At 41.3% G+C, this 27,495-nt stretch overlaps 1 protein-coding gene across 3 annotated transcripts; it reads right to left on the bottom strand.

The window, feature by feature from the left end:
• Positions 1 to 24,375, bottom strand: CLTC (clathrin, heavy chain (Hc)). 3 transcript variants are annotated; one of them, XM_010082022.1, is made up of 32 exons: positions 24,167 to 24,375; positions 21,782 to 22,050; positions 21,291 to 21,452; positions 20,399 to 20,512; positions 19,825 to 19,998; positions 18,779 to 18,976; positions 17,923 to 18,123; positions 17,171 to 17,323; positions 16,741 to 16,863; positions 16,320 to 16,457; positions 16,029 to 16,193; positions 15,728 to 15,908; positions 14,483 to 14,646; positions 12,681 to 12,806; positions 11,965 to 12,107; positions 11,353 to 11,587; positions 10,881 to 11,003; positions 10,639 to 10,784; positions 10,297 to 10,480; positions 9,766 to 9,958; positions 9,152 to 9,309; positions 8,771 to 8,935; positions 8,570 to 8,677; positions 8,278 to 8,445; positions 7,967 to 8,116; positions 7,559 to 7,690; positions 7,289 to 7,399; positions 6,406 to 6,576; positions 5,900 to 6,121; positions 4,785 to 4,805; positions 1,748 to 1,823; positions 1 to 1,416 (listed from the first exon to the last, which is right to left on the bottom strand). In XM_010082022.1, exons 1-32 carry the CDS (start codon positions 24,321 to 24,323, stop codon positions 1,292 to 1,294), a joined length of 4,956 nt encoding a protein of 1,651 aa, XP_010080324.1. In that variant the 5' UTR covers positions 24,324 to 24,375; the 3' UTR covers positions 1 to 1,291. The 3 variants fall into 3 exon arrangements, with proteins under 3 accessions (XP_010080324.1, XP_010080325.1, XP_010080326.1); XM_010082023.1 differs by lacking the exon at positions 4,785 to 4,805 and adding an exon at positions 23,405 to 23,407 and having other exon boundaries at positions 24,167 to 24,323; XM_010082024.1 differs by lacking the exon at positions 4,785 to 4,805.
• Between the last annotated feature and the right edge of the window lie 3,120 nt (positions 24,376 to 27,495).

The following is a 27,495-nucleotide window of genomic DNA, read 5'->3' as shown; positions in this document are numbered from 1 at the left end:
AACATTTAAGTCAATTTTATTTGAAGCTAAATATATTTAAGGCAACTTACATACCTAGAACATGATCTCAATGTAACTGACACACCCTACTACAATCCTAATGTATCATCTGGTCAAATATGCTGTAGTTGACCACAATGCAGCCAACTATTAAAAAGTGCTATTTTCTTCTCTCTGGCATAATCTTTCTATAGAAAAAGCATTACATATTTCCTTGTATCGCCCCCTCAGTGCAAGACACCACTAACAGTCTCCGTGGCTGCTCTTCTGATGGCCCCTCATACCCTTGGATGTACACATGTGCACGCCCCACACCACTAGCACTGTAATACTCTGCTGGAGTTCAAAGGTCCTTTTTTTGAAGACAGTAAAGTGAAGCTACCACTATGCAGTATGTCCACAGTCCAGTAATTTATTTTTAAATTGAGTAATTTCAAATTGCACAAACAAAACTGAACAGCAATATGCTTGAATTCTCTCTTCTGTACACTCAAAACAGTGATCTAAAACACCACAATACCCAACATACACAAACCTCGGGGCAGGGTTAGTAAATACACAGATTGGAATCATGGTGCTCTGTTCCTGAATGGAATGTCCCACAAAAGCACAGGATACAGCACAACATAAGGTCATCTGTTACACATGGAGTGAGCAAAAAGACACTAGCATTTTCTATATGCATAACTGGAAAAACCTGCATAGGTTAAGGGAAAAAAAAAACCCAAACTTTTACTCATTTTAAGTCAGGCAAGGTTGTCTGTACGCATTTTAAATTCTTTTAGAGCTATGCAGTCCAACCAGGGTAGGATATGCTGATTAGTGTTGTCTCTTGTCAGCAGTCTTGCAAGGTCAAATACAAGTATCTTTGCTTTAGCTTTCTCCGAATATACAGTGAGACTTAAATGCATTTAGAATAGACAGTACATACTGTAAGCTGCTCACATACAATGAACTTAAGATTCAATATTAGAGTTTAACACTATAGAGTGCAAATCAGAATCTTCACAATAGACTTAATGGTAATAAGCAGTCCTGCAAAAGCCCACTTGAACAAGGTTGTTTAAACTATTCCCCTTTTAAAGTAAAGTCTAAATGACATGGAATGTGAAAAAGATTTAACACAAGTGATTCAAATAGTTTGCGCTAGAAAAAACAGTCCTTCATGAAGTAAAGGTTACAAGAACACGAGGCAGAACTCTTGCTTTTCCCTGTTATGAGTTAAAGCGGGGAGGGACGGTGGAGTTTCAGTAAGAAAATACGCTAGCTCCAAAATGACTTGTGCTGCATCTTACATGCTGTACCCAAAGCCAGGCTGCGGTTGCCCATACGGAGGTGCGGTGTAGCCATAGCCAAAAGGTGCTTGTGGAGGAACTGCGACACTGGGTCCTGCTGTCAACATTAGCTGTGGCTGACCTGGAAGACAGAACAGTTCCATCTTTATTCCTCTGTACGAGAGTTCAGTCAGCAGAATTCCTGCAACTTCCCTAGAGACAGTTGTATGTTTAACAGTAACTCCCTAGTGTGAGCTAGGACACCCTCAAATCCTGCAGTCCATACCCAGTTTTAGCAGCAGCAGTATCAGAGTGATAATTTATCTACTATTTTGGAACACGTTCCCTTAAGACTTGATTTCACATGAAGAATGTTCTGATCTACAAGGACTTCCTTGGGAAAAACCGTGACTAGAGAAGTGTTGATTTAAAAGCAAAATATGTTGCTGACAACACATGAATGAAAACATTACCATAAACAATAGGTTGTGTTTCCGTAGCTTGTTCTTCTTCCTTTCTCAAAGACTCTGATGCGTCCAGTTTATCCACCTGGAATTGAGACCAACAATTAAAAAAACTCCTCTAAAAGAGGTACTTAATTCATGGCAGAGAAGTGGAAAAGCCTTAGTGGTATGTTAACACCCATCAAGAAAAGGAGACCATTTACAAGTTAAGATCAATTCAAGTAGCAATGTTGGTACTGGTGCAGTCAGGATTGTCCGTTTCCTGAAAAAACTCCTAATTGAGGGATTTGTGGAACTTCTTTGAAAGCTCACTCCAGGCTGAAGCTCTCTCTGACAGGTCCCATACTGGACTAGAGCTACTTTGACAATCAGTAAGCTCATCGGTCACTGTTGCTCCAACTGCTTCAGCCCAACAGCCTTAGGGCACAAACTCAGATTTTAGCACAATGTCAGTTGGAGACCTTTGGTGTTGGAGCAATTACTAAGATAATGCCCAGACCTGGAGAAGTTTCCCTGAATAGAACATTGAGGCAAAGTAATGTGGAGTTGGTATTTGTGTAGAGCAGACTGCAAGAGCATCCGACATGTCACTTGAGCCTCAAGATTTCACTTTCCAAACCCATTCACTCATGCAGTTTAAGTTCAAATGCAGAGAATGCATGTGTATAAGACTTGCTTTTTTCCACTCTAGAACTGTGTGGCAGTCAGCCTAAACCCACAAATACTCAGCTTGTTCGACATTAACACACGGGAACAAGACAAGACTAGCCAGCTTCACTCTGCTGCACAGCCAGTGCCATTGTGCTGTTAGCCCACCCCTACAGAAAGGCAAGAGAAGAAACCTATTCTGTAGTGAAATATTCCTTGTTACTAAAACAGATCCAAGGAAACTCAGCATTACTAAGTCTAAGGCAGGCCCTGAAACTAAAACCACAAAAATTAGGTATTGACATTTTACCTGGGAGATAAGATTTAGAATAAAGTCAGAGACAATCATGCCAATTACTTTTTAAGACAGTAAGACAACTCACAAACCAGATTAGTCTTTCATTTCATTTGTGTCCTTAACAAAGGAGTTTGAAGACAGGTTTCCTGTACTTACACAGGGTTGGCATTATTCAGCTACACCAACATCCATGAGCTGAACAGTTTTCTGCTTAACTGTGCTACATTAGCAAATATTTGCAGGCAGTTCTAATGACCTTCTTCTGTTTAGTTGTGAATTAGATGTATTCCATAAACCTGTTAATTTGTAACCTCAATTAGAGGCATAAATATCCGGGAAGTGGCATAAGTCCTGAGCTTTATGAGTTCATTCATTGACGGGGCTTTCACGGCAAGCCTTGTTGTTGCCTCGTATCAGTATCTGGCTTGCTGCTATCCAAGTGCACGGGAGTGTACACCGGTGCTTCCAGGCTCATTTCCAGACACTGTGCTGAGAACTGCCCTGTTTGTTTTTAACTCAATAGCAACACACCAAACACAGAAACACAAGTTTAGAGATGCAATTCCAAAGAGAATGGGGAGATTTTGCTACCAAGCAGAGGCATTTGGCTTACACACACTCGGAAAGCCTCCAGCCCAGGACACGTAATGTGTTTTTGACTCAGTTTTCACGCCTCTCCTCAGAGTTAAACAAGTATTTAGAATAACAAGCGCAAGTTTGAAACCAGCCTGCAGGATGGTTCTTACACCGCTTGCTTGAGCATCACCAGGTTCAGTACCCTACACACTTGTAGCAAGATTGTTTTAAAGGCTTTTCCACAGGGACTGCAATAAGCTGCAGAGGAAAACTAACATGCATTCAATGTTATTGTGTTATGTGTGCATGAAAAAGAGGCAAAAGTACTGAAGCAAGAGTGAGGTCTGAAGATGACTGCCATACAGGCTCCCCCCAAAAAACCACACGCAGCCCACAGCAATGCCTTGTAGCTTAAGGAGTAGTGGGATGTAATTGCAATGACTGCTACACATGCGTAGTTTATGCAAACACTGCAGTTCAATTACCTTTTTTCACACACACGCTTTCTTACTGCCTCACTTACTAGCTGCTGAAGGACCTTACACTACGCATTTTAGTCAGGTTAGCCTTGAGTTCCAGTGGTGTAATTACAGACATCTTGTCACCAAGAAGCAGTCTGCATTTAGTCCATCTTCGAGCCATTTGTCAGTTTGTTTGCCCTTTGCTCAACCACATTAATAGAAAACTCACACTAGGGCTGACCTCTGGTCTAAGGAGAATCAGAGCAGTGTTTGTGCAGAAGCAGATGGACAGGAACCTTGGAGATTGCCCTTTGGAGGGGTAAAATTGCATAGCAAAAGGCAAGCCTCAGAGTAGCCTCAGAAGAGCAGTAAGCATTACCTTTTCTCCCATTTTTTTAAAATGAGGTAGCAAGAGAAGTTTAATAAAGCTGAGGAGCTTGGAAGGCAGTCTTTTGCACAACTACAAAAAATTTACTACAGGGAAGAGAACCACAGACTTAATCTAATAGCTGAAGTTTTAAGTTGCTACGTGAACTAGAGCACCATGTGGATTAGACTAGCACCATAAGAACTGGACACCTGAATGAGGAAGAGTCTCTTCTGAAGCAGCTAGTATCTACTCTGCCTACGGTCAGCACACATTAGTTAACGATCAAGAGATCAGAAACTGGATCACAGTCCTTAAACTAGCAAATGCCATACTGATTTATGGTTCAGAGAGTGGTCCAAGGCTTAATCATTTCTTATTGTAGGAGGTTCTTCCAGTTGGATTGGCCTTCAAATAGTAGTAACTTGTGTATCGATACCAGGTTGACTGTGATCCAACTGATCACCTGTATGCCCTTCCTGAGGATCTATTAGCTTATTAGTAGCAAATGAATCTACTTTTGTCCTACAGCACTAGCTACTCAGAGTTAAACAATTTGCATATGCTTTAGTGATATTTTGTTTGGGGGAAAAGCAGTAGCAGCAGTGTAGTAAACATAGGAAAAAAAAAACTCATGCAGAATCCTTAGACTTAGTCCTCCAGACTTAAAGATGGAAAACAAGAATCAACTTTCACCTTTTCCTTTAATGCATCAACCTGAAAAGGAATTCAGAAGGTGCAGCTTAGAAAAATCAAATTCCATATTTAGCATATAAAAGGTAGAAACAAAAGCGTCAGGGAAGAAATAATTAAGGTACAGGCAAGTAAAAACAAAGATACACCAGAAGTATCTGCTTTAGAAAGGCAGCTCTGTGTGTCCTGCTAGACCTCACTGCATTGATTTCATTAGCTACACTGCAGTTCTATCCTAATCATTTAGCAGACAATGAAATTTTAGTCTTTAAGAATCCTACTCCAAGACTACTGCTCTCTAGAGAGGCCTAGTATTAGCTTGGTACATCAGGCTTATCTGGCAAGCAATGCTACGACTTAGATAGCTCCCCACCTCCCCCAAAATACAGCATTTAAGGATAGCAGATCACTATAGGACTACAGCGTAGTCCTGCCTTTAGAAGTAACAGCCAGGCAGATCTTCTAGACAGGCACTCTAGTCTTCACTGACTTGTGCACTCAGTTAAGCTTTTACTTCTCACAGGAGGAGTCTTAATGATTAAGGAATTTACACCATTTCACTGGAAGATACTCTAAAAGCTTCATCTGGGCAAATCTTGCTAGTGACGGAATCTAACTCAAATCTGGTTCAAGTCTGTCAGAGCATTACCAAGTACCCTCCCCAGCCTGAGTCACTTCAAAGAGAAGCTGAGTCATTGTTAGTGTCATTAAGGATGAGAGCCACATTTCAGAGTTAAATGCACAGCAGACCAAGTTAACTCAAGATGTAGTTATAAAGCTTTTTTAGTAAACAGTCTAGAATTTAGTTAGAGCTTGGGATTCCTGACTGACACAGCATATGAAAAGCCTAAATCCTGCAACTGCTTTAAGACACTGCCTGTGGTCAGGCAAATACTACTGATGTAGGTTCTGTAATCGGTAGATAGAGTGGAGTTTGCAAGTGTTTCAGTCTCTTAGAGGGCGAAGTCTCTCCCCAGATGGACTGAAAAATAAGTGTGGACATGGACAGACAGACATTTGACAAAGCCCACATCAATGTTAGTAGCAAGCAGACAGTCTCAAGGCATACACCACAGTGACTATCAAGCTCTCAGTGTTGGAGAAGCACCTGCTCTTACCTTGGTCAAGTATTCCTTCATGACCTGAATGAAGTAGGGCATGGCAAAGTCCATGATGTTGTGCCTCCATGCTGTTTCCAAGACAACATCCGGCCTCAGGAGATCATAGCAGGTGAAGAGACAAGCACCAAAGCATTCTCTCTTGTTCTCCTGCAAGAACCACTGCAACAACTCTTCTGCCAACTCAGTATCTTTGGATTCTGAAGCATACTGCATTGCATCCTACAACAGGAGAGAGGCTGGTTAGTCTCAGGTGCCACAGTACAGGCACTGAGATGGACGTGGAATTTAACCAAGCTGCAAGCTATTACTGACATTAGCAAAGAGAAGGCATTCTCTGACTTGTTTCCAAGAAATCTGTCCATCTGCTGCCACTCTGAAGCAAGATATGCCAGATTAGCAGCAGGCACCACCTGGTGGCATTCAAAAAGCTGCAGCTTTACTAGAGAGTCACAGGTCTTCAAACAAGCTGAGTATGCTAAACCAGACCTGCGTACTGGTCTCACCTTATACAGTCTGTCTTTCTTACAGAGTTCTACACTCTGTTTCCAGCGATTGTTGCCTTTGAAGAGATATGCAGCAATTCTTCGGAACTCTATTAGTTCATGTTTTTCCAAACGTTGAGCAAGAGAAATGTTGTCAAAGTTGTCATAAGCATCTATAGAAGTCCTAAGAGCCTAAGTTAAGTAGAAAAAAAGTTATTCACACCTCACATGTACAACTGCATCCAAAGATGCAAACATTTTCCATACATCATAGTTCTGTATTCCTGCTTCTAGGAGGATAAAGTATTCTAGCCACACTTGCAGAGAGATCTACTTTTTTTTGTCTGAGAAGCTGGTGTTTTACACACAAGGAGTTTAGAGTATTCCAGTTAGTATTTTTCAGTAGTGAGTGCTGAGGTTAAGAGCCTCCAAGTACCAGACAACTGTTCTCCAGTCACAATAGAACAGCCAGACATCATAACTGTTTGCCCTTTCCATGAGTTTACCTTAGCACCACTGCTTGCCTTAAACAAAAGCTGATCAGTCACACTCATAACATAGTAGCCAGTCTATCCCCTGGAGAAATGACCTGAAAAGCTCCCACAAAGCCACTAACAGTTCTCCACTTAATCCTTGGCTAGTCACAACTAGTTCAGTTTCAAGGGGCAAACAACGTATACTTAAGGAACGCAAGTTAACAGCAAGCAGGTAAAATATTCTAAAAACGAGAGAGAAACCTGCGTTTTAGACATTAAGCACACATTCAATTCTTAGGTTAATACTGATGCAGAAGCCAGCTTGAACAGAACTTTGAAATTCAGGAGTGGCTGCTTCTCTTCTGAAGCACATACAGCATGCAAGTTGATACCTGTTCCAGGTATTACTATTTCCAGACAAGACGTACCTGGTAGTCTTCTTCAATAATGAAGAGGTTGTTCAGGGACTCATTCACTGATTTGTTGTTGTGATTTTGAACAGAGCGCAAGTAAGGCTTAACCAGTGGTAGCTGTTTAACCTTCAAAGAATCAAGCACATAAATTTAAGATAACTTTTTGTAGAGGTCTCTTAGCATCTTCCTTGTGAGGCAAGAAAGTAGTTAAATGTTTTAAAATGCTACTACAGTTAAATGCGTTTCCAATTGCAACTTCTTTGATCTGGATAGTAGGAAAATTACCTTTGTGAAGAAGGTGACAGCACGAGTGTGGTCAAGCCGAGGGGACAACACCATGAGGAGATCATTGAGCAAGAGAGGTTTAAATTCCAAATAGAATTGAATTGCCTTGTAATACAGCTCCACATTGGCCACCTAGGGATGAGTAAGGATGCACATTCAGAGCAGAAGCTTGACTGTAAAGGAATCCAAATAAACGACAGACATAACCTTATATATTCCAGCACAACTGAGCCACCCATTCAAGACTCATCCTTGTCTTAAGAAATCTCTTCAGTTACTGTAGTTGACTTGCTTTCAAATTATGCAACAATATAAAGAACTTTGATTTTTCACCAGGCTACTAGTGAAGGAAAACATCTCAAGCGCATGCAGCAAGAAATTCACCTCCTTTCACTAGGAAAGTAATACCTTAGTGATGATATCCTTGAATTGTCCTTCTTTCCAAGCATCTGTTGGGTGATTCATCATTGTGATTATGGCGTTATCATATTCTTCATACTTATCATACAAGAACACCAGTTCAGCCCAGAGATGGGCTTGTTCTGCAGCTCTCAGAACCTAAGCAAAAAGGATATTAGAAATTCCAGTTAACACATAGTGCTATCAGTGCTCAGGCTTTAGTACTATTAATAACCCCAAGAGTTGCTATTGCAAAAGCTAGGGCACAGACAATTCCAACAGATATGTTTTAAGTTAAATTTAAGGCCTCAGACTTTTACCTTGGGGATGTTGACCCTGGACCAGAACAGCTCCAAGTGCTCCCTCATCTTCTGTGGCTTGAATTTGGAGTAGAGAATTGCTAGTTCTGTAAACATCCCCATATGTGCTCGCTCAAGTCCGAGTGCTGCTTCCAACATAGTTATCAGCTCTTCAAAGTAGCCACGATCCTAAGAAATACAGACAGAGATGTTTCACATTAGAAAACAACCTGACCCTAAATTTCCAGTTTTGGACAGAGTCACCATGAAAGAATTTAGACTTTGACTGTATAAAAGGAGTCAGCTTAATTACCTGGTAATAGTTGATTAGCTCTTCCAACTCATCTGCATGCACTACAATATGGAGTCCACACATCTGGGCCAGGCGGAACTCTTTTCCATCAACACAAGCGAAGCAGACCTGGAATTGACAATTGCATTATTGCTTATAATCAAAGCTTCTGAGGAGGCTACAGCTTTGAAGTCCTTTAACTTATTCAATCAGTAAGTTTACCTCCTTCCATGTGCGAGTACTGTTTGCTTTCCGAGCACCATCCACAGCTGCCTGGTATTCACCCAGGTGAACTAAAGTTGAGGCTAAACGGCCAAAGTTGGACACGTTGTTATACAACAGCTTAGCTGCTTCGTACATCTTTTCATCATAACAGCGATCGCCGACCTACAGGGCAGCATAACCAGGTTATTCTTGCAGCTTTTCAGTCAAAGGCTTACATAAGATGTGCAGCATTCAAGACATTATCAAAATGGAAATGCCTTTGAAGTCCAAGGTCTACCGGCACACCCAAAGAGACAGAAGTCCCAACACCCCCTGGTTGGCCAGGCCTAAGGAGCCTGCTGCTGTGATTCAGCAAAACTGAAACTCAGTCTCACTCACTTGCTGGATATGTGCATTGTTGGGTCCATTGATAAACTCCTCTAGCTCTGCTAGACGATTTGTTTTAGCAAGAGCAAAGATTAATTCTGTTTCCACATACGACTCCCGTGCCTTCTTGCGTGCCATCTGGAGATACTTCACCAGTTCTTCCCAGTTTCCTATGAAACAAGAGTTCAGAATGCTTACTTCCCGCCACTGGGGATGCTTGTGCTTAAGCTATGCCACCAGCTCAACCTCGTTTGACACAAATACTTCTACAGCTATTCCCCAACAACCAAGGCGAGCCTTCATACTGCACACGCTACATTAGATGACTAAAGGCATCCTACAGTGGACCGAACTAAATAATTTCCAACATTTATGCAAAGACCTCCTTAGTAGGAACTGCTCGGACAGAAGTGTCCAGCTACCTAGAGAAGATAGTCATAAGACAACTGATTATCTACAAACAGAATACACTATTTTCTCCCATTATCATTTAGGGCAGTATTTGAAGAACCAGATTCTTCTACTTGCATCAACATACACATTTGGCAGAGCTGCAGTTTGAGCAACAGATCATGCAAGAGCTGAGCAACATCAACAATAAACATCCAAATAAAATTTAATCATACCACTTGCATTAGCAGCTTGAACAACTTCCATGTACGAGGAAGGATCATCTGCTTTAATATATGAGTCAATGGCTTCCTTTACCATCCCTTTCTGAAGCTGTGCTTTAGCCAGCTGACTCCACACAGCAGGCTCATTGCAGCGTTCAGCAAATTCATACGCACGATCCAGGTTTCCAATGTGCTCTATTAACACCTAAAGAAAAAGTTACCGTGATCAGCCACTATCTATAAAGATCAGTTCTACAAGACACTGAGCTGTGTTTCACATTAATTCTTCAATGGATCCACAGCTGCTTTTAAAATAGGGACTACTCTATACAACCCAGGCAGCATGAGTGATTTTATGCCTAAAAAGTTTCACTTACTAGAGGGTGCAATACACAATGTACTACTTCATAAGATAAGACACTGATCAGCTTTGGTCACTTTGCTAATTGGTGTGAAGTACTGAAGTGACAAGTTAACAGCAAAGTCCTTGTGTGAGGATGCCCATGTCATAAGGAGTGATTACAGGCTAAGATTTTAAGATACCTGTACAGCTGATGTGTTGACATCAAACTTCCTGAAGATAGCAAATGCCTCCTCGAAAAGCTCATTGCTGATAGCTATATTGGCTATGTCTGGAGCATCATAGTTATCCAGGCGATTGATGTATTCCATGACACGGGTGCGATCAGCCTTAATAGCTGTAAGAATGAGAAGGTTCTGCAGATTCCTAAACAGAGAAAGGGAACATATCAAGTAACAATCAAGAAATTCACCCTCCCCTCTGGAGAAGGTATTAGTTTATTTGCTGTTCCACATTACAGCAATTTAACACCTGCCCCAGGTATAATTTCAAGTTTCCTGTGACTGAGTTTTGACTTTACGCACCTGTGCTCACTGAACACAGAGTTATCAAGAACAATTTTCTCCAGCAGTTCAATAAGCTCATTAGGAAGATCTGCAGTCATGAAGGCCTTCACAGTAACGGATACTTCCTCTGGGTCCTGTGTCTCTGACAGTGCAGTCTGTACAACCTGGAGGCAGAGCCAAGCCATTGCCAAATCAGTTAAGTTGGGTACCAGCAAGTCAAGTTCGGACAGCAAAGGCTTTTAATGTTTTGTCAGTTATACCTGGTCGATTAGCGGTCTTCTGTAAGGGTTGCTTTCCAGTAGTACGCTGGCCCACAGTTCAGGGTCTTTACGACGAACTAAGTAGCGGGAAAGACTTTTGAAGAGGGAGTTCTCATTGCACACCTAGTAAAAGGCAAAGTTTGTTCAGAATGAAGTCAGCAGCTATTGAGCCTACAGTGAATTGAGGTCATTGTACTGCAACATTAAATAAGCCTGCCTGAAATGCAGTCTAGAAATCTCAGGCTTTGATACTTCCATTAGCCTCCCATTGTAGGATGTCCACGGGAGTCTCCCATTTCTCATTAAGGTGCAGAGAGAAATTAAATAGTATTAAGCTAGGAACTGCTCACTTCTAATAGAATAAATACCTTTCTAGGAAATAAATGCTTTTGTCAGGCTTAAACCTGAACATCTACCCCATGATATTCAAGCTACAACTTAACCTATGAGTCAGCTGCCTTGGCATACATACGTTAATAAGTTCCAAATCGCACTGTCCACGCTCATAAGCCACACAGGCCAGGTGAGGGTCCCTCTTCTCACAGTACTTGCCAACAACACGACTATCGTAATAAGGATTCTCACGCAGGAATCTTTCTGGGTTGTTGTTGCTATCAATGTATATTTTGGCCAGTGCATTGTGAGTTGCAGGCTCCTCACAACCCTCGTGAATTCTTGCTTCCAGCCAGGGCAGAAGCAGCTTCAGCCTAGGAAGAAGCAGTTTTTACATTAGAGAGGTTGAGTGAATAAGCAAGTATCCACTTGCTCGGTTTCTTCACTATAGCAGTCAGCTTCAGTGTAGGATAGAACCAGCAGAGTACTCCAGAGTTACAGTACTCCATTTTGACCTGCATTCTGGTTCGTTATTATAACGGTATAACTTTCTGACCCTACGAAGAACACCACATGCCAAAGATGTTCACATCAGCCACGTAAAGCAGACTTCTGCTGCTTGCTCACCCAATGGCAGCTTCTCGTGACATTAGTACCAGCTTTAGCTATGGAATGAGGACAGGCATTGACAGATGAGCAGTGTAACCATTACCAGTCCAGCAGTGTCGAGAGGCTTGTGGAAGTTTAATACCTGTTTCTTTTTTCAACCTCTGCAACAAGCTCATCAGTTGAAAATTGACCTCTCACTACAAGGATAAGGTTCTTTATCACATCTTCAGAGCAATCCACATCAAGCAGTCCCCCAATAACAACAGGCAGGCGGCTTGGATTCACCTAAACAGGATCATTTAAAGAAGTCAATGTGTTGTTGTGCAGTATAGGCAAGTCAATATTTATCCCCAGAAGTACACAGGAAGGCTACTTGTTAAGATTGACCTCATTTTCCTGTCTTTACTCCCAGCTTCCTGAGGTTTTGGACAAGGTTGACAGTCAATTCTTCAGTCAGCAGGGGTTCAATGGCACTCTAACACCCAGTCCCCATGGCAAGAGCTTCCAAGCAAGCCAATTTGTCCCTGCAGGAAGTATAAAGAACTCCTCCACCCTCCTACCCCTGCAAAATGTTGGAAGTTAAGATTACCCTAAGAACTCCAAAGTTATTCTATCAAGTCTTCCTCCTTCAGGAGGCATGTTAGCGGAGGCTACTGCTCAGCTTAACTGAAGAATAAATAGGAGATCTGACTCATGTAAGGGCTAACTTACCAGAGGCCACTAATAAGTATGTAAACATCAGTCTCAAGTATGATGCTGTTTGCAGAATACTTACAAACATAATAGCTAAATTGCACATAATACTAGAAAGATTGATCAGTTTGACTTATTAAAGCCAAGTGACAAATTGTAACTTACCTTCTGTACATAAATCTCAATGTATTTTTGGAGATTATTTCTATACAAGTACAGCACCAAGTCGTGGACAAAGTCAAAGCGATCACATACAATGATGAGTGGCAACTGGTCAGTGAGTTTAGCTTCCTATAAAGAGAAGAGCTTCAGTAACTTGGTTTTATTCTTGGGCTTAAGCAAATACAGTCACTTAAACTGTTAAAGCAGCTGAATTTGGAAAGCCAAAATTCAATAGTCAACCAAATAATGACAGCTTATTATTCAACTAATTGTTTGCAATACGTAGCAAGTAGGAGTACTCACACCCACTTCAGGGCCTACAGCAAGAAGCTTTCTGAAGTTTAACCCTGCTCCTTTGCATGACAGAGTCTACAAAGTTATACAACACAAGCCTAAACTATAAATAGCATTCTTAGTTGCCACTGGTGTTTGGTGTGCAGGATTATCACTCTGGGATTTTTAAAAGACTAGATTAAGTTGTGGATCATAATGTAAAACTTCTCTACAGAATTTACTTCAAGTGCCATGTGTCTTGTGGTACCTTCTAACCATGGATTTAGAGAACAGTAAGAATCAAGCTAGTAGCAGTACTACTTAAATTACTAATCAGATTAGTTATCTAAAAGCATTCCAACTTTCAGCATAAGATTACAATGATTACAGTACAGAAGCTTAGTCTATGTGGCAGACAGTATTCTGGATGCATATTTCAGATCATCACTTATTCCAACATGCACATCCCAGACTATAATCCTACATATAAATTACACTTAAGGACTTTACACAGGGAAGCCTGTACTGGGAGATTTACCTGGTACATGTCCTGCACATTCCAGACATGGAACAGCACAAAAAACAATAGCTTTTATCAGGAATTTGACAGCTTGATAACTTATCTTAAGTGGCTCGATCAATTTACATACCTTACACCTCAGTTACACCAGGTTATTTTTATAGAATTCTCATTTGAAGAGTTTTGCCCTCTTCAGGTATGATCAGCAAAATCTAAGACTATGCTATGTAACTGACAAACATGAAGGCAGGAAATGTTCCCAGATAAAGTTTTCCCCTCCCGCACTGTTTCTCAGATATTTCTAGCCACGTTACGGTTGTCAATAAGCTCAGCACTAACAACAGGCTACAGAATCTGAAATTGGAGCACGCCACCTTTCTCCACTCTTCAGCAATGTTTCAGCAATGCTCTGAATCCTAGCAATAAGAGTCAGTTAGCATGTATTTACACCAACTGGCATATCCCAGCAGAGCTACACCACAGGTCACCCGGCTGAAGTTTCAGTGTGTGCAAGTAAGATGAGTGGGACAGAACAACCTTGAACGCTGAAAGCATTTATGGAACTGACACTACTCATTTGTTGTTTCTGTAGTTGCTCAGTTGAAGCTGATTACACTGTAAAGAAACATTAAGTTATGAACTCATTTGGCATTACAATTTTTCTCAACATTCAAGTTACCCGTTTCCTACTTTATGGCAGGCATCCATAATAAATTCTGGATGAGCTGGTGCCATTATTACAGTTTAAGAGTTCAAGCCAGGTTAACCTTCCTAAGAGCAGTGAGGAACTGATCTGCCAGATTCTTTATTTTTCAGACATTGTTCCAGGCTCAGGCTCTGTTAGGAGGTACATGCTAGAAACCTCTGGTTAAGAGGACATATGGATCCTTAAGTGCAAGGGTTAAGACTCATCTGTATTTTCACAGAGCTGCCTCATTTCACTAGTGACACACACCATGCTTTATCAGAACCCCAAACAGGCCAAGACAGTCCAGTGCTACCCAAACATTACCTTGAGAAAGTTTTTAACACGTTCTGGATCATAGCAGTTACTTTCCCTGCAGATTCTTTCCACTTCTTTAATTTGTCCTGTCTTGCATGCAGCTTGAATATACTTGAAGTGCACATCTGGATCCTGGCTGAAGTTTACAATAGAGCCCAGGAAATAAAACAGACCTCGAGGGAAACAGTCAACATGTTATTCTGCTAAAGCACTTGAGTTGGATCAATATTAGCTTTTAAGCAACCCTTTCAAGTTACAGTTACATGAAAATTTGAATCTGACTACTGCAGAAGTTTACCAAGAACAGAAAAAGATTGAAGCATTGTAATTGTTTTATGAAGACTGGATTGTCCTAGCTGAGTTGAGCCTGCTGTTGTTCCCCATGTATTACACAGGCTAGTGCATTACACGCAACTTCGATAAATACTCATGTGTCATCATCAACTGCCACAGGTCAGCTTTGTTAAAACATCCAGCATGTGCCTTCCATACACCCCCTAGACAGGAGCAAGGAAGAGTTCAGAAAATCAAAACCAGTTGTGCCCAAAAGCTATCACACCTTTCACTAAAACACACACTGCAAAAGCTGCTTGCCATGACCCACAGATAAAGTTCACTTAAAGCTGATACCACATAATACTCGACTACTTTAGACAAGTGACTGCCAAGTCAGTCAAGAAAGATTCATGTGTTTTTTGGAAAAACACACACAGGCTGCCTATGCAAGAAACCTGCCTACAATAGCATCTTATTCCACTAACGATTCGCCAAATTCCAACAGTCCAAGATTATGTTGTGTTCTCAGTCTTTAAGGAGGTTTTATGTAAAGCTTAGCAAGATGGTGTTCAGCCACGTATCTGCAGATATTTGACCACTGATGCACCACCATGCTGACTAGACTATACACAGCTAGTCTTGTTGAGAAGCATGAAAGCCTAAAACCCAAAGTCCACACAAATTTAAGATGAGCATTTCAGACAAGGGAAAAGGTCACCAGCTTCTTCAGTTAACTTTTTAGGCTGGCTACAGCGCCAAGCTTTTTGGTAGCATTTCAGAAAACAAAATATGCAACACTGAATGTCCCTCAATGGGGGAACTTAAACGTTTAGGTCAGTTTTCAAGTACCTAGGCCTCAAAGCTGTCTTAAGCTCAATATAGCTTTCTAGATTTCAGCAGGTAGACAGTCCTTCACACACACATGTATGATGAGGTGAGCACTAGCTCTTTTTACCAGAGGCAAGAGCACAAACTTACCTTCAAAGCTCTTGAATGACTCAAACAGCTCAATAAGTGACTGTGTTGACAGTTGTTCGTGGTATTTTGAAGCTACCTGGACACAGATCTGCAGGTTCTGACGAATGTTAGCAGACAACATAGCACGCAGACACTCCAGAGAGTCTTCTACAGATAAGGAACCGAAATAATTCACTAACCACTGTAAAGACACATAAGCCATTTTAGACCCAAGCAGAACAATCCACACTCTGAAGTTAAATGTTAAAAGCAATTATTAATTGCCTGGATTATGCAAGATTCAGGATATTTGATCTCATACCTCAGGATTGAGAAGATGAGTGTGAACTACCGCACGCTTGATGTCATACAAGTCTGTGAAGTGTTCTAGTGCTCTCTGTAGCAAGCCAGCTTTCTCACACAGCTGAGCTATGTGAGCCCGGTCATAATGAGTAAACATTTGGTTTCCCAGGATAGCATCTGCAACCTAGAAGGAATATGGAAAAGTTTAATTTAGTTCCTAAATACTATGACTAGGATTTGCTATCAGCCACAATGCAGCAGCTAGTCTAGCTACAGACAAGCCTGATCCAATATAGCTCTGGAAGCATACCTGAGGTGCATGCATGAGGTTCATCTCAAGTAAACGTGTTTGCAGGGGACCTTCTGAGGGACGATTATTCTTCAGTGCATCCAGCAAGAAGGCTGTACATTGCTGAATTAAGTTATATTCCATGAAGACATCCACAATCTGCAAAAAAATTTTAGGCTTTTGATTAAGAACTGGAAGCATATTTAAACAAAGTAACATCAAGTGCAGCTTCTTCCAAAGCTAAATTGTTTACTAAACCGTTTATCCTGGCCCTGCACTACGCTGTCATTTAGGGTTTTTAAAACTAGGCAAGAAACAGCGTTGTCCCAGTAAGGTAAATCCAAACCCATAGTTCAAAATGTTTCTCTGATGGTAAGAGTATGACTCCTCTTATCAACTTAAGGCCTTGAAGTTAACATTTCAGAGCAATAAAATTATTTACTTGTGTTATGTCTGCAAGAGGCTCTTCATCTTGAACAAGCATTTGTGCAAACTGCTGTCCTTGATCAGGGCTGATTCTCATCACATTCCTCAGCAAAAAAATCCAGTCTGGAGTATATCCAACCTGAAGAGATAGTGAAAAGCAATAACTCAGCAAGAGCACAAGCCTTGTTAAATACAGACCTCAGTAAAAGCTACCACCAGTAGCTTACACAACCCAGTCACGATTTCCTCATTTGGAAGAGGCTACATAGGGAAGTATGAAAGGATACGTGTATGAAGTCTAGCAGCAATTATTCATAACAAAACTTTAGGCCAAAGTAGGTACTACACAGGCTCTCAGATTCCCCCACAATTATTTTAGCTGCTTTGGAATATACCCTAGTTATTCTTACATACAGAACAGATATAGCAATTTAATTTTCTCTCACCTTCTTAGCATACAAAACAATCTTCTGGACTTGTCCTGTTTCAGCGAAACACTGGATGACTTTGTTTGGAACATTGGCTCTCAGATAGACACTAAGTGCTAGCGTAGGATCTACAGATTTCACAAGGTCTCCCAGCTCCTCTGAGCACTCCAGCTGTTTAAAGACATAAATACAGTCAGTCCACCCTGACAGTACCATGCTGAAATGCATTATTACCTTCTTCCTCATTTGTCTTCCTTTTGTACTTCTCTTAAAAAAAAAAAAAAAAAGAGGACCAGCTTGATAGCATTATCTGATTCAGCAGTGATCTAATGGGCTCTGTTCCCTATGCTGTTCTACAGGAGTCGGAAATGCATTTGTAGAGCTAAAAAGAACTGGGCAATACATTGTACCATCATGTTTCTTCAGCTAATTACAGAAATGTGACCACAGCTCTACCTAGATGTAAAGTCAGTACCCAAAGAAGCCTAAAGTGGTTTGGGAAAGAACAGCAGCAGCTCAGCACCTTCCCATCCTGCTCTAATTTTAAGGAGAACGAGCAAACCTCAGAGTATTTAATCAATTCTCTTGCAGTAACAGGAGTCACAGTTATAGGTAGAGTGAACACCTATTGCTCAACTGTTTGATCACACTAGCACATTGATGAGTTGCCCAGTTAAGTCTTCCCTGGAGGAGAGTGGATGGGGAGGTAGGGAAGGCTGTCAGATAGTTATGTCCCTCCAGGGCTCTAAAGGTATCTACCCCAAATTTACCTTATCTTCTTTTAACCATTTTTCCAAGAGCTGTTTGCGTCCCTGCTGAAGCACCGGTCTGCAGAGTTCCAGCGACTCATACTTATTCAGCTGCCCTTGGTCAAGCAGAATGCCGAAGTATTGGAGTAAAGGGGAAGTCTGTCCTGGCTGAGCTGGAACGCTCTGGAACCGGCGTATGGTGTCTGGAGTACGCAGGATTCCCTGCCAGAAATAGAGATGCACTTTAGTTTTCTGTTCTGCTATTGTGGCTTGGCAAGAGTTTCTCCAGAAAGCTGAAATTAGAAATGCTTGCTACAGCAACATTGTGTTTTGCCAGCGCAGAGTAAGTCAGAAGCAGCACTGTTGAGCATCAGCTCAGACATTTGACAGATGTGCCTATTAGACTCACTTCAGCAGCAATACAGATTTAAGTTCAGAGGACTGTCCTACAGAATTAAGACATCTGTCCTTGCAAGCAAGTTAATCTCATCTGAATTGAGTATTACCTTTGCTCTTAGTCTGTCCTTTATGTTCCGTTTCCAGGTGCAGCCTTAGCTGGAGGCTGTCTTTTCATACAGACTTTTTCAATCATTGGAGCAATAAAAGGTAAGTACCAGAAATGCTAAGCCTCATAGCCACCATTTATTCTTCTCCTCTTCTGTGGGCTTTGTACAAGCCTTTAAGATCTTCCAGCATACGATCAGTATTCTCAGCACATAGCGTACAGGCTCTTCACAGATACGTTAAGAAGTACTACATTAGGACAGGAGCAGTAATAAGATTCTTGTCTTGCCACTTATAAAATTCAGCGAGCTTCCCTGAAGGAAGAATCTTAAGCCAGTAGAGTTCAGTACTATTCTGAATATTAGTCCATTACCTTTGGGGCATTAGCTGCCACTTTCGCTGCCTCCGAATAGTTCCCTTGTGCAAAGAGTGCATTGAATTTTCTGGCAAAGAGTTCCTCTGCACCTGCGAGGTTGTTGCGGACAGCCATTCGTAAAGCTAGGTCAGGATTCTGCAGCACATTTGTGATATAAGGAATAATATTCTCTTCTTCCACACACACTGAGAGCACCTGAGTAAATTATCAAGGAAAAGCACTAGTTAGTTCAAATGCAATGTGAGCCAAGGGCTAAGCTAACATGTACAAGGAAAGCTAAGGCATATATGGAAGGCTTCTTCATCCCTTGATAATTGCAGTCTTACCATTTTATTTAAGAAACAGACCTCCTGCTGGAAAAAAACCTCTACCATCCAATTACTGCATCCAGGCAGATGATTAACAGTCAGTTTAAATTTACAGAAATACAGGGTGTAAGAACTGTCTTTCTGTAACCTGTACCCAGTGTCTTAAGTAACTGATCCTAAAGGATAAACTAGGAACAAATCTGCTCTGCATTACTCATACTCAACAAGCAACATTTGAAATCAATTCAGTCTAAAGGTAGAGCTGTACAATGTTAGCAGACTGGTTTAAACTAGTAAAATTAGATGTGTAAGGAGATACAGTAGCAAATTTTCTTTGAGGCTCAGAACACTGTGAGACATAAGTTTTACTCAGCAGAGATTTCAAAGTTAAAATATTTAAGGCTTCTAGTAGCATGCGCTCTGCAAGAGGATATACTCTGCCCCCAAAAGAGAGGTACATGCTATTCCCCATCCTCAGCAGTAGTAGAGTGTTTAGATCCACTGACTGCCATTACAAAACCTGCAAAATTATGCAACCAGAAAGTGGGTTGTAGAAGAAAGTAGAAGTGAGACAAGCTGCACTCCTGTTCAACTATTTGACACTGTATTCCCCATTATACTATTCCATCTTGTTAATTTCTGGAAACTTTCAGACTTCAATACGAACACTACAGTGCATCGCTAAGGGTCAATGGAATAAGGTGAACTAGTGGTTTCCAGGCCAAGCTTCCTTACTTGTCCCTTTCTGTTTACTCCAATAATTCCAGCTGTTGCTTCATGCTGTGCAGTTACAAATATGGTCTCTCCACTTATCCTGTTCATATAGATGCAGGTGCCAGTTTCCAGGTCGTACAAGTGGATATAGCCATATTTTGTTATGAGAAACACAACATCATGCTTGTCACTGATCTGCAAAACAGGAATAGATTAATCAAATTCAGTACTGGATAAAATTAGTGCTTTTAAGAATCAGCGGATAGCTGTGCCATTTCAGGACAACTAGAAGTGCTGTTATATTTTTATTTCATACTTGAGTACTATCACCATAGAAAGATATTTTAAGAGCTTGAAAGACAGTTAAATATACATGGATATTTCTTCCATAAATAAGAACAAGCTGCCTTTGAAAGCTGCTTCAGTCTCCACCTTTACTTGAATGCTACTGAAGGAGGAGCAGAAATCCCACCAGTTTAGTCCTAAGCCTCAGGTCATACATTGACCACCTGGCTGCCAGTGCCCTGTTACAGTGTCACATCCACCAAGAGAAGCTACAGACTTGTTCTTGTGCTCTTGTTTGCAGCTGTCATACCTGCATGGCAACAGGAAAGTCATTTTGTGCTTCAGGAGGAAAGAAGACATCCACTGCTTTCTTTGGAAATGGCTGATTCCCAGTAGGTGGTGTGCCAACTTCAATGATATGCAACTGTGCAAGAGATGAATCCATTAGTTCATGTCTTTAATTTATGCAACAATAGATTCAACAGTGAAGATACAGCAATTCTTTTGCCGCTGAGCCTTAATCCCAAGCTTATGCAAAGACAAACTAAGTCAGTCTTCCTAAAGATTTTCACTGGCTAAAGGTGTGGCACACTATATTCATGTATCGTAGATGAGGGGAACAGTTAAGCACAATCTTTAGTTACCTCTAGCTACTTAGAAGTTTAAGGATTCAGTTAGGTTTTTCAACTTGGTTAACATTCTACAGAGACAGTTCTGAAGATATTTCTCCAAATCTAGCTTTGGTTTTACTTTGTTTTAACTGTCACAAAGCAGCTCACAATTCCAGTGTTAGCATTAGACTGCTAGTTAGCCTTGTAACGTTAGTCTAATTTTTTTCATCCAATAATTTGGAAATAAGTTAAGCCTGATACTGTAGATCAGCATCAAAGAAAGATCACAACAGCTTTTCCCTTAAGCTTGGCCTGTGAAGCTGAGTCATGTGTTTCAAGCAGCTAATTAGGCTGGTCATGACATGCCACTTCATGACTCGAAACAGACTCCTGCTACATCAGGCAGTACCTGCTGTGAAGCTCTGTATGCACCAGTTTTCATACACATTAGACATATAGCATCCAGGCTGACACATAGTCCTTCACTTTTTTCCTAAAGGCAACTTTGTGCGATAAACCACTTGTTCTCCTGGAAGCAGATAACCAGGGTGAGTCATTAAAGATTACAGCATATTTAGAATCAAGTCTTACCTTACCCCCAGCTTGCCCTCTTACTGCAAAACAGAAGAGAGTGGATTCTTCAGCATTTCCTTCCATCTTGAACTGCGCAAAGCTAGCTGCATGTCCCTCAATTGGCTGTGACACTTTTCTATCTACAGAATATAGCTGCATTGCTCCCACAACACGATTTTGCTAGACAAGACAGAACAAGAGTCAGGAATAATAGGCACTCAGCCAGTAATTTCATTTAAATTAGTGTTGGTAAATATGTTGTTGTTATCAAGCTGAAGTACCATGCCATGCTTTCTCTTACAAAGGCATCTTAAGACTCTTAACCTTGTACTAGTGTTTATACCATTACTCTAAGATTTTCAGCTACAATTAAGTTTGTTATTTGAAGATCAAGACAAGCATTTACATTCCCAACAATGTTTTAGGAAAGAAAACAAACATATCAAAACATATCAGTCCTGTTCATATGGAAGAAGGAAACAAGACAAGCCTCCCCGGTGGTAGCGTACCTGTGCAGATATGCCGGTCAGCAGTAGCCATTTCTGCTTAGCATCAGTACGGTAGTTGATGATCTGGCAGCCAGCAAGACTAGAATGGCGATCAAACATTTTCACAGGCTGGGACTCCCCCTCCATACTCCAGTGGTAGACTGCGTTATCCGTTACAAGGGCAACAGTATTCAGAGAGATCCACTTCCAGAAGGTGACATCATCTGTCATTGTATGAGCCTTCATTTTGCTCTTCATTTCAATGTTAAATATTTGAAGCGTTTTCCCAGCTAGAAAACACAACATTGTTAGCCAGGTTACAGTTTCCACTTGTTAATTCAAGCACTGGCTAAAAGTAGAAGAGCTGCACTATGACATTAAGCCCTCGTGACTTCCTTCAAGAAAACGTTATTATACACTGTTAGTATCTTCAGTCATCAGCTCTCATTTTTAACCAGACCACACTCTTAGGGCTAATTTTACCAATTTACCACTACTGAGCAATCAAACAGATGTGGAAAACAAGTTGGTAGGAGACAAGAGCTTCAGCTACACAAAGAAGCTGTATGACACTTCATGTACATCAAAACTAGGTTACAATAAGGCTGAGTCTCTTGAAAGTTGAGGAGAGCTATGCAAGTGTCATTCAAAACTATGTCCACATCTGTTTTAGGTATAAAAAAAAGCACAACATGGAATGGTCAAGTTGGCAGAGGGCTTTTGTAATTCAGACTCATTAACCAAAACCCTTAGGTTGCACTAATGGGATACACGGCTACTGGCTGCAAACCAGACTAACAGAAACTGGGCAAGGAAAGGAATCTAGGGACCAACACAAGCTCTAGAAGGTAAGAGGAAAAGTTCTCTGAATTACATAGAATGGTGCATTAACACATCCTGAACAGCCACCTGCAGTCATTTCTACCAGCTTTTACAACAGTGGCATGTAAGAAATTATTTCCTCCTGTTGATAAGATAAGGAAGGTTCTGACCAACTTCTACTAGTTTTAGGGGACAGCTATTTCAGCACATGCTAGTGTAGCACAAGAGGGATATTAAAGACCATGTGAAACTAGGTGCAGGTCAGAATATCTGTTACAGTTACTAACTGTAACTCAGCTTGACAAAGCCACAGTGCCATATGGGCAAGTTCCTTCACTCACCAAGGATTAGCTCAGTTAGAAGCCACCTAAGATGCAGAGTCAGGAGGTTTTTCAGAGCTTGGAGAAGATTGGCTAATACAGTGTCACTCAGGCTACAGGCTAGCAGTTTGTTTCCATACCTAGTGCAGCTGGAGCTTTACAGTCGAGGGAGAAGACATTCAGGTAACATGGATCCTACATGCTATGCAAGGCGTATTAAGAGCCAAAATCTAGACTTAACAGAAAGGGCCAGTCCTGTTTATAAAAAGCTCTATATCAAGATCCAATAGTTTTAAGTACACTAAGTTCCTGATTGGATTAATTATCTGAATCTTAAGGATTCCCTTGTTTGGGAGGGCATGAAAAACCTCAGAATTTTGGGCTTTCAGTTGCTTAAACACCACTGTTCAGCCATGTGCACCATAGATCTGAGCCACTTGATTCTACCTTCTCTTTTCATAAGACAGGACAGGAACTAGTATAGTCAATTGAAATAACTCACCATCTGCACACACAAGAAAGCATTAAAGTTGTGACAAAACAGTAGCACAGTATTAAAGTCAAATTTAAATAACGTTAAATACATATCTATCTTTCCATTAGCAACATGTGCATTTCTAGAGAGACAGTACTTGAGCTTCTTGGGCCTCTTGGGGAAAGAAATTTCTAGAAACTCCCAAGGAATGTTTGTTCGCTGTACTGCCAGAGATACCAAGTTAACTGACCTTGTGCTTTATTCACTGCACAACTCTTCCCTGCATGGTTTTACTTTTCTTATCACTCACTGATACAATAAATATGCACAAATCAGTGCACCAGCCTCTTCCATCAAGGCCAGACTAAGGCCTTCAGGAATATCTCCCCTCCTCCCCAGCCCTAGTTTTCCTCTCTGTAAAGAGAAGCTTCGTTAATAGACCTTATACACTTTGGAGATCAGGTCTCACTTACAGAATTTAAGATACTTCTGGAATCTCTAGCCTAAGCTTTCCTTCCAGCTTGCCCTGCTCAGAAGCTGTAAGCATTCTGACTGAAGCAAAAAAATTCATCCTAGTGACCAGCAAATAGCAGGAAGCCTTAACTGAAACTTACTGCCCAGCTACCTTCAGAAGAACTGAAAAACACATTAAACTTAAGCACCCACTAAGCTGTGGAAAACTGGTAAGGGATGCTCCCACATAAAATGCCTGAGAGACTGAAGTCAGTCATAAACCAGTCTTAAAGAAAGCTCTCCATGCACTTCAAACATTTATCAGGACTTCCATACCTTTTAATGCAATGACTTTACTGGCAGGGTTCATGATAGCACTGTCAGCTGAAATTGGTCTTCGAATAGGGTTGCTGGGGTCATTCATGTCAATGATCACCACTTGAGCCTGTTCTCCTACTTTCTCTCTTATGCAGATGAATTTGTCAGACTCCATTGTCAGAGTGCTGAACCCAATGTTTGCTGGGTTGATGCCCAGATTTTGGAGCTGGAAGAGAAAAAAAAAGACTTAGCATTAAGTTACATGCACAGCTTTTGTGAAAGCCTCAAGAGATACTAGGCTTCATGTGTCTTTTTGTGACAATACAACCCTGATAACCAAAAATGGGACAGCATGCAAATTCTTGCCCATCTTCAATTAAGCCCAGCAGGGTTCCTGAAGGAGCCCTGCAGCATTCAAGCCTTGGTATCTTGTACCTTCAAGCTTCATTTACAGCTTTTTGATTTGAGAACTTAACTTTTTAACCCCTTGTATGGTTTAAGGCACCTTGAACTTGTCTGCTGCTGGCAGCTGTACTAGAATTGCAGCTTCCGTACTCACTCCCACCAGCTTTGCTTCCAGAGCCTTAAGTTACTCCATTGAGCTTGGCAGCTATCACTATTTCAAGCTTCACATGTGAGACATCTGAGCTTTATCTTTATCCTTGTAGAGTTAAAAAAAGCTACCTGTCTAGCAATTAGCCTAGTCCTGTCTAGCAGCAAGGCTATATACTACCCCTGAGGCAGTGCTAACACATGAGATGGACACTATTGAAATCAGAAATGGCGCATCCACAGCCTTACTTAATACAGAAGATATCAATAAAACACCTCCTCTTCTGCTGAGCCACTGAGCTTGCTTCTGTAAACCTTTAAATACATACCTTTATATTTCTAGTACACCTTACAATAAAACACAATGTAGTTAATACCACTTCCTTGTGTTTTCAACAGGCTAACGCGTCAGTATGTCAGTAGTGAAACAAAGTTTATTCCATTTTTAACAGTGGAAATGCAGAATGGTTAGCTCACCTCTGATACCCAGGTTGGGGGTGGATATACCTTAAAAACTCAGTAACAGTTTTCTACTGTTAGAGGAATTATCACTTCTTTTAATACTTCACATATTTTTCTGTCTGGGAGACTGAACTTCAAGCCCAAGCTCTCCCAAGAAGGTCTCGACCTTCAAAGCCATTTTAGTGTTATTGTACCAGCTTGAAGGAAAACACTAAACTCTTATCAGCGGTGTTCTGTATGAGCTCCAAGATGACCATGCCTCAGCCACTCTGTTCCTGCCTCCTTGCAGCCTCTGATAAAGAGGGTGTTCTACTACACTTCCCCTTCGCCCCAGCTTTCAGATAGCACATGCGAGGAACAAGGAACATCTAGGCTATGTCACACCGAGTTAACAGAACAAGCTCCACGAAAGGCACTTCAGTGGATGATCTGTATCACCCAGCGAAGACAGCCAGATCTTGGTACAGTAAGGCTGAGACTCAAAAGCAAGTCAGTTTTAGTTCCTTGCGTCTGCTGAAGGAGAGAATTTCTACAAGATGATTCAGCCTTTGTGTACGGTTCTCTGGTCACTCTGCATTTCAGTCCTTTGTCCCAAAGGACACTATTTCCTTGACATTACCTTGCTCTTTCAAGAGAGGATTTCACCATTTGAAGCTCTTCAGTCAGGCCGAAACAATATCAAAAATGTTCAGGGTCTTTAATGTTTAAGGGCTCATTTCACAACTAGTTTACAAAGTTAACACCGATCTTTTACTAAATTTAAGGGCTACCAAGATTTTCTTCTCTGCAAGATATTAAGAGAGACAAGACTAGAAGTAGAACAGATTGAAATGTAATTCTTGAAGCTAGGCATCAAGCTAGCTGCCAGGACTGACCAGCTGAAGCTGTTATTCCAAGGTAGAATACCTACACGTCCTGCGACTTAACACAATGAACAATTTCATTCAAAGACAGCTCCCTTCACATCCATCCACCAGACAATAAAGCCAGGAAACTTTCAGGGGAAAGACAAGTGTTCTATCAGCTCTCCCAAGAGACAACTGTCTTAATACTACAACAATTTAAAAAAAAAAAACCAAACCATACCTCATTGACAGGTCAAAGCCCTGTTACTCAGATTTAAGTTAGTGTTTGAGGTCCAGCACCATACAACCTGACTACACATTCTTCAGCAACATGGATTCACTTAGAATATTTCGTATTTAAGTTCAGTTCTCCCTTGCACACCTTTATTTGGGCAGTGTTCACCAGGCCTGAGACTCTGGTATTTGTACATCAGCTAGGCAGGACTACCTGCAGCCTGGTCACACCCCTGCGGGCAGAGAACATGTGAAGATGGAACAGTTGTACTATGATGTGGCGTTTCCTTTTGCTAGGGCTACAGGTTTAACAAGTGCAAAACCATTTATCAAGCAACTGATTTCCTTGCTAATTTGGTAAAGGAGGGTAGTCCCAGAGTGCCAAGTACTCTGCCTGGCAATAACTGACAGCACTATACTCAAACAGACACCACTGACAGAACAAATCAAAGCAGCAAGTCCTAGCAGCTGGCAGACCTCTCGGCAAGGTCTAGACATAACCACGATTCAAATCAAAGCTGTTTAGATATTGTAAGACAGATTTGTCTTAATCATGATCAAACTGCCATCTGCTAGGTGTCACATCTGAGGTGTCCAACCCTAGTTAGCACTGGAAGATGTGGTCCTTTTTAAACTTAAGACCGTTTCCAAAGGCTGAATATTTGTTTTGAAAACATTTAGGTTGGTACTGGAGCTCTGAAGAAAGCTTGAGAAGCTTTCTGATGGAGGTGCAACCACTAGAGGCGACTTTAAGTACACATGTAGATGCTAACATGTCATCTTGCAATCTCAAGAGATCCAAGCCCACAAACCAAGCCTGCTTCAAGCACCAAGGCAGGAAGCTGGCTCTAACTGTGACAATCTCTGTGTGTGATCACACAAGAGCATCCCCCGTTGAGAGAGCCCCTCACTTTGCTCGGCTGGTGAGGCTAATGGTAACTTGTCTTGGCTGCACTCAGACCTGATGCGCAGAACTCTCCGTAGTATGGAACATTCCCTGTACTATAGGTTATTTCCTTCCCCAAACAGGCTAAAGTTCAGGTGAGTGAGGCAGTGTTTATACAGCTAAGCAAAGTAAACAGAGACTAAGATTACTATAACAGGCTAAAGTTCAGGTGAGTGAGGCAGAGTGTTTATACAGCTAAACAAAGTAAACAGAGACTAAGACTACTACTGGGGAACGTGACAACAGGTATTTCTTCAGAGGCTTTTATGATGAAAATTACAATACTATTCTATGTACAAACACCCAGC

Source organism: Pterocles gutturalis, unplaced genomic scaffold, assembly GCF_000699245.1.
Source record: "Pterocles gutturalis isolate BGI_N339 unplaced genomic scaffold, ASM69924v1 scaffold9704, whole genome shotgun sequence".
Lineage (NCBI taxonomy): Eukaryota > Metazoa > Chordata > Aves > Pterocliformes > Pteroclidae > Pterocles > Pterocles gutturalis.
Note: the sequence above shows the minus strand (reverse complement) of the source record. Positions and strands in the feature narration are given on the sequence as shown.

What these genes read in the sequence shown, in the direction of transcription:
- CLTC (XM_010082022.1), bottom strand. Translation starts at nt 24,323, where the DNA reads ATGGAGTCTGACAAATTCATCTGCATAAGAGAGAAAGTAGGAGAACAG. An exon ending in TAAAGTCATTGCATTAAAAG is followed by an intron (nt 22,051 to 24,166) that starts GTATGGAAGTCC and finishes TGTGTTTTCTAG; the next exon opens with CTGGGAAAACGCTTCAAATA. An exon ending in CTCATCTTCTCAATCCTGAG is followed by an intron (nt 15,909 to 16,028) that starts GTATGAGATCAA and finishes GTGTCTTTACAG; the next exon opens with TGGTTAGTGAATTATTTCGG.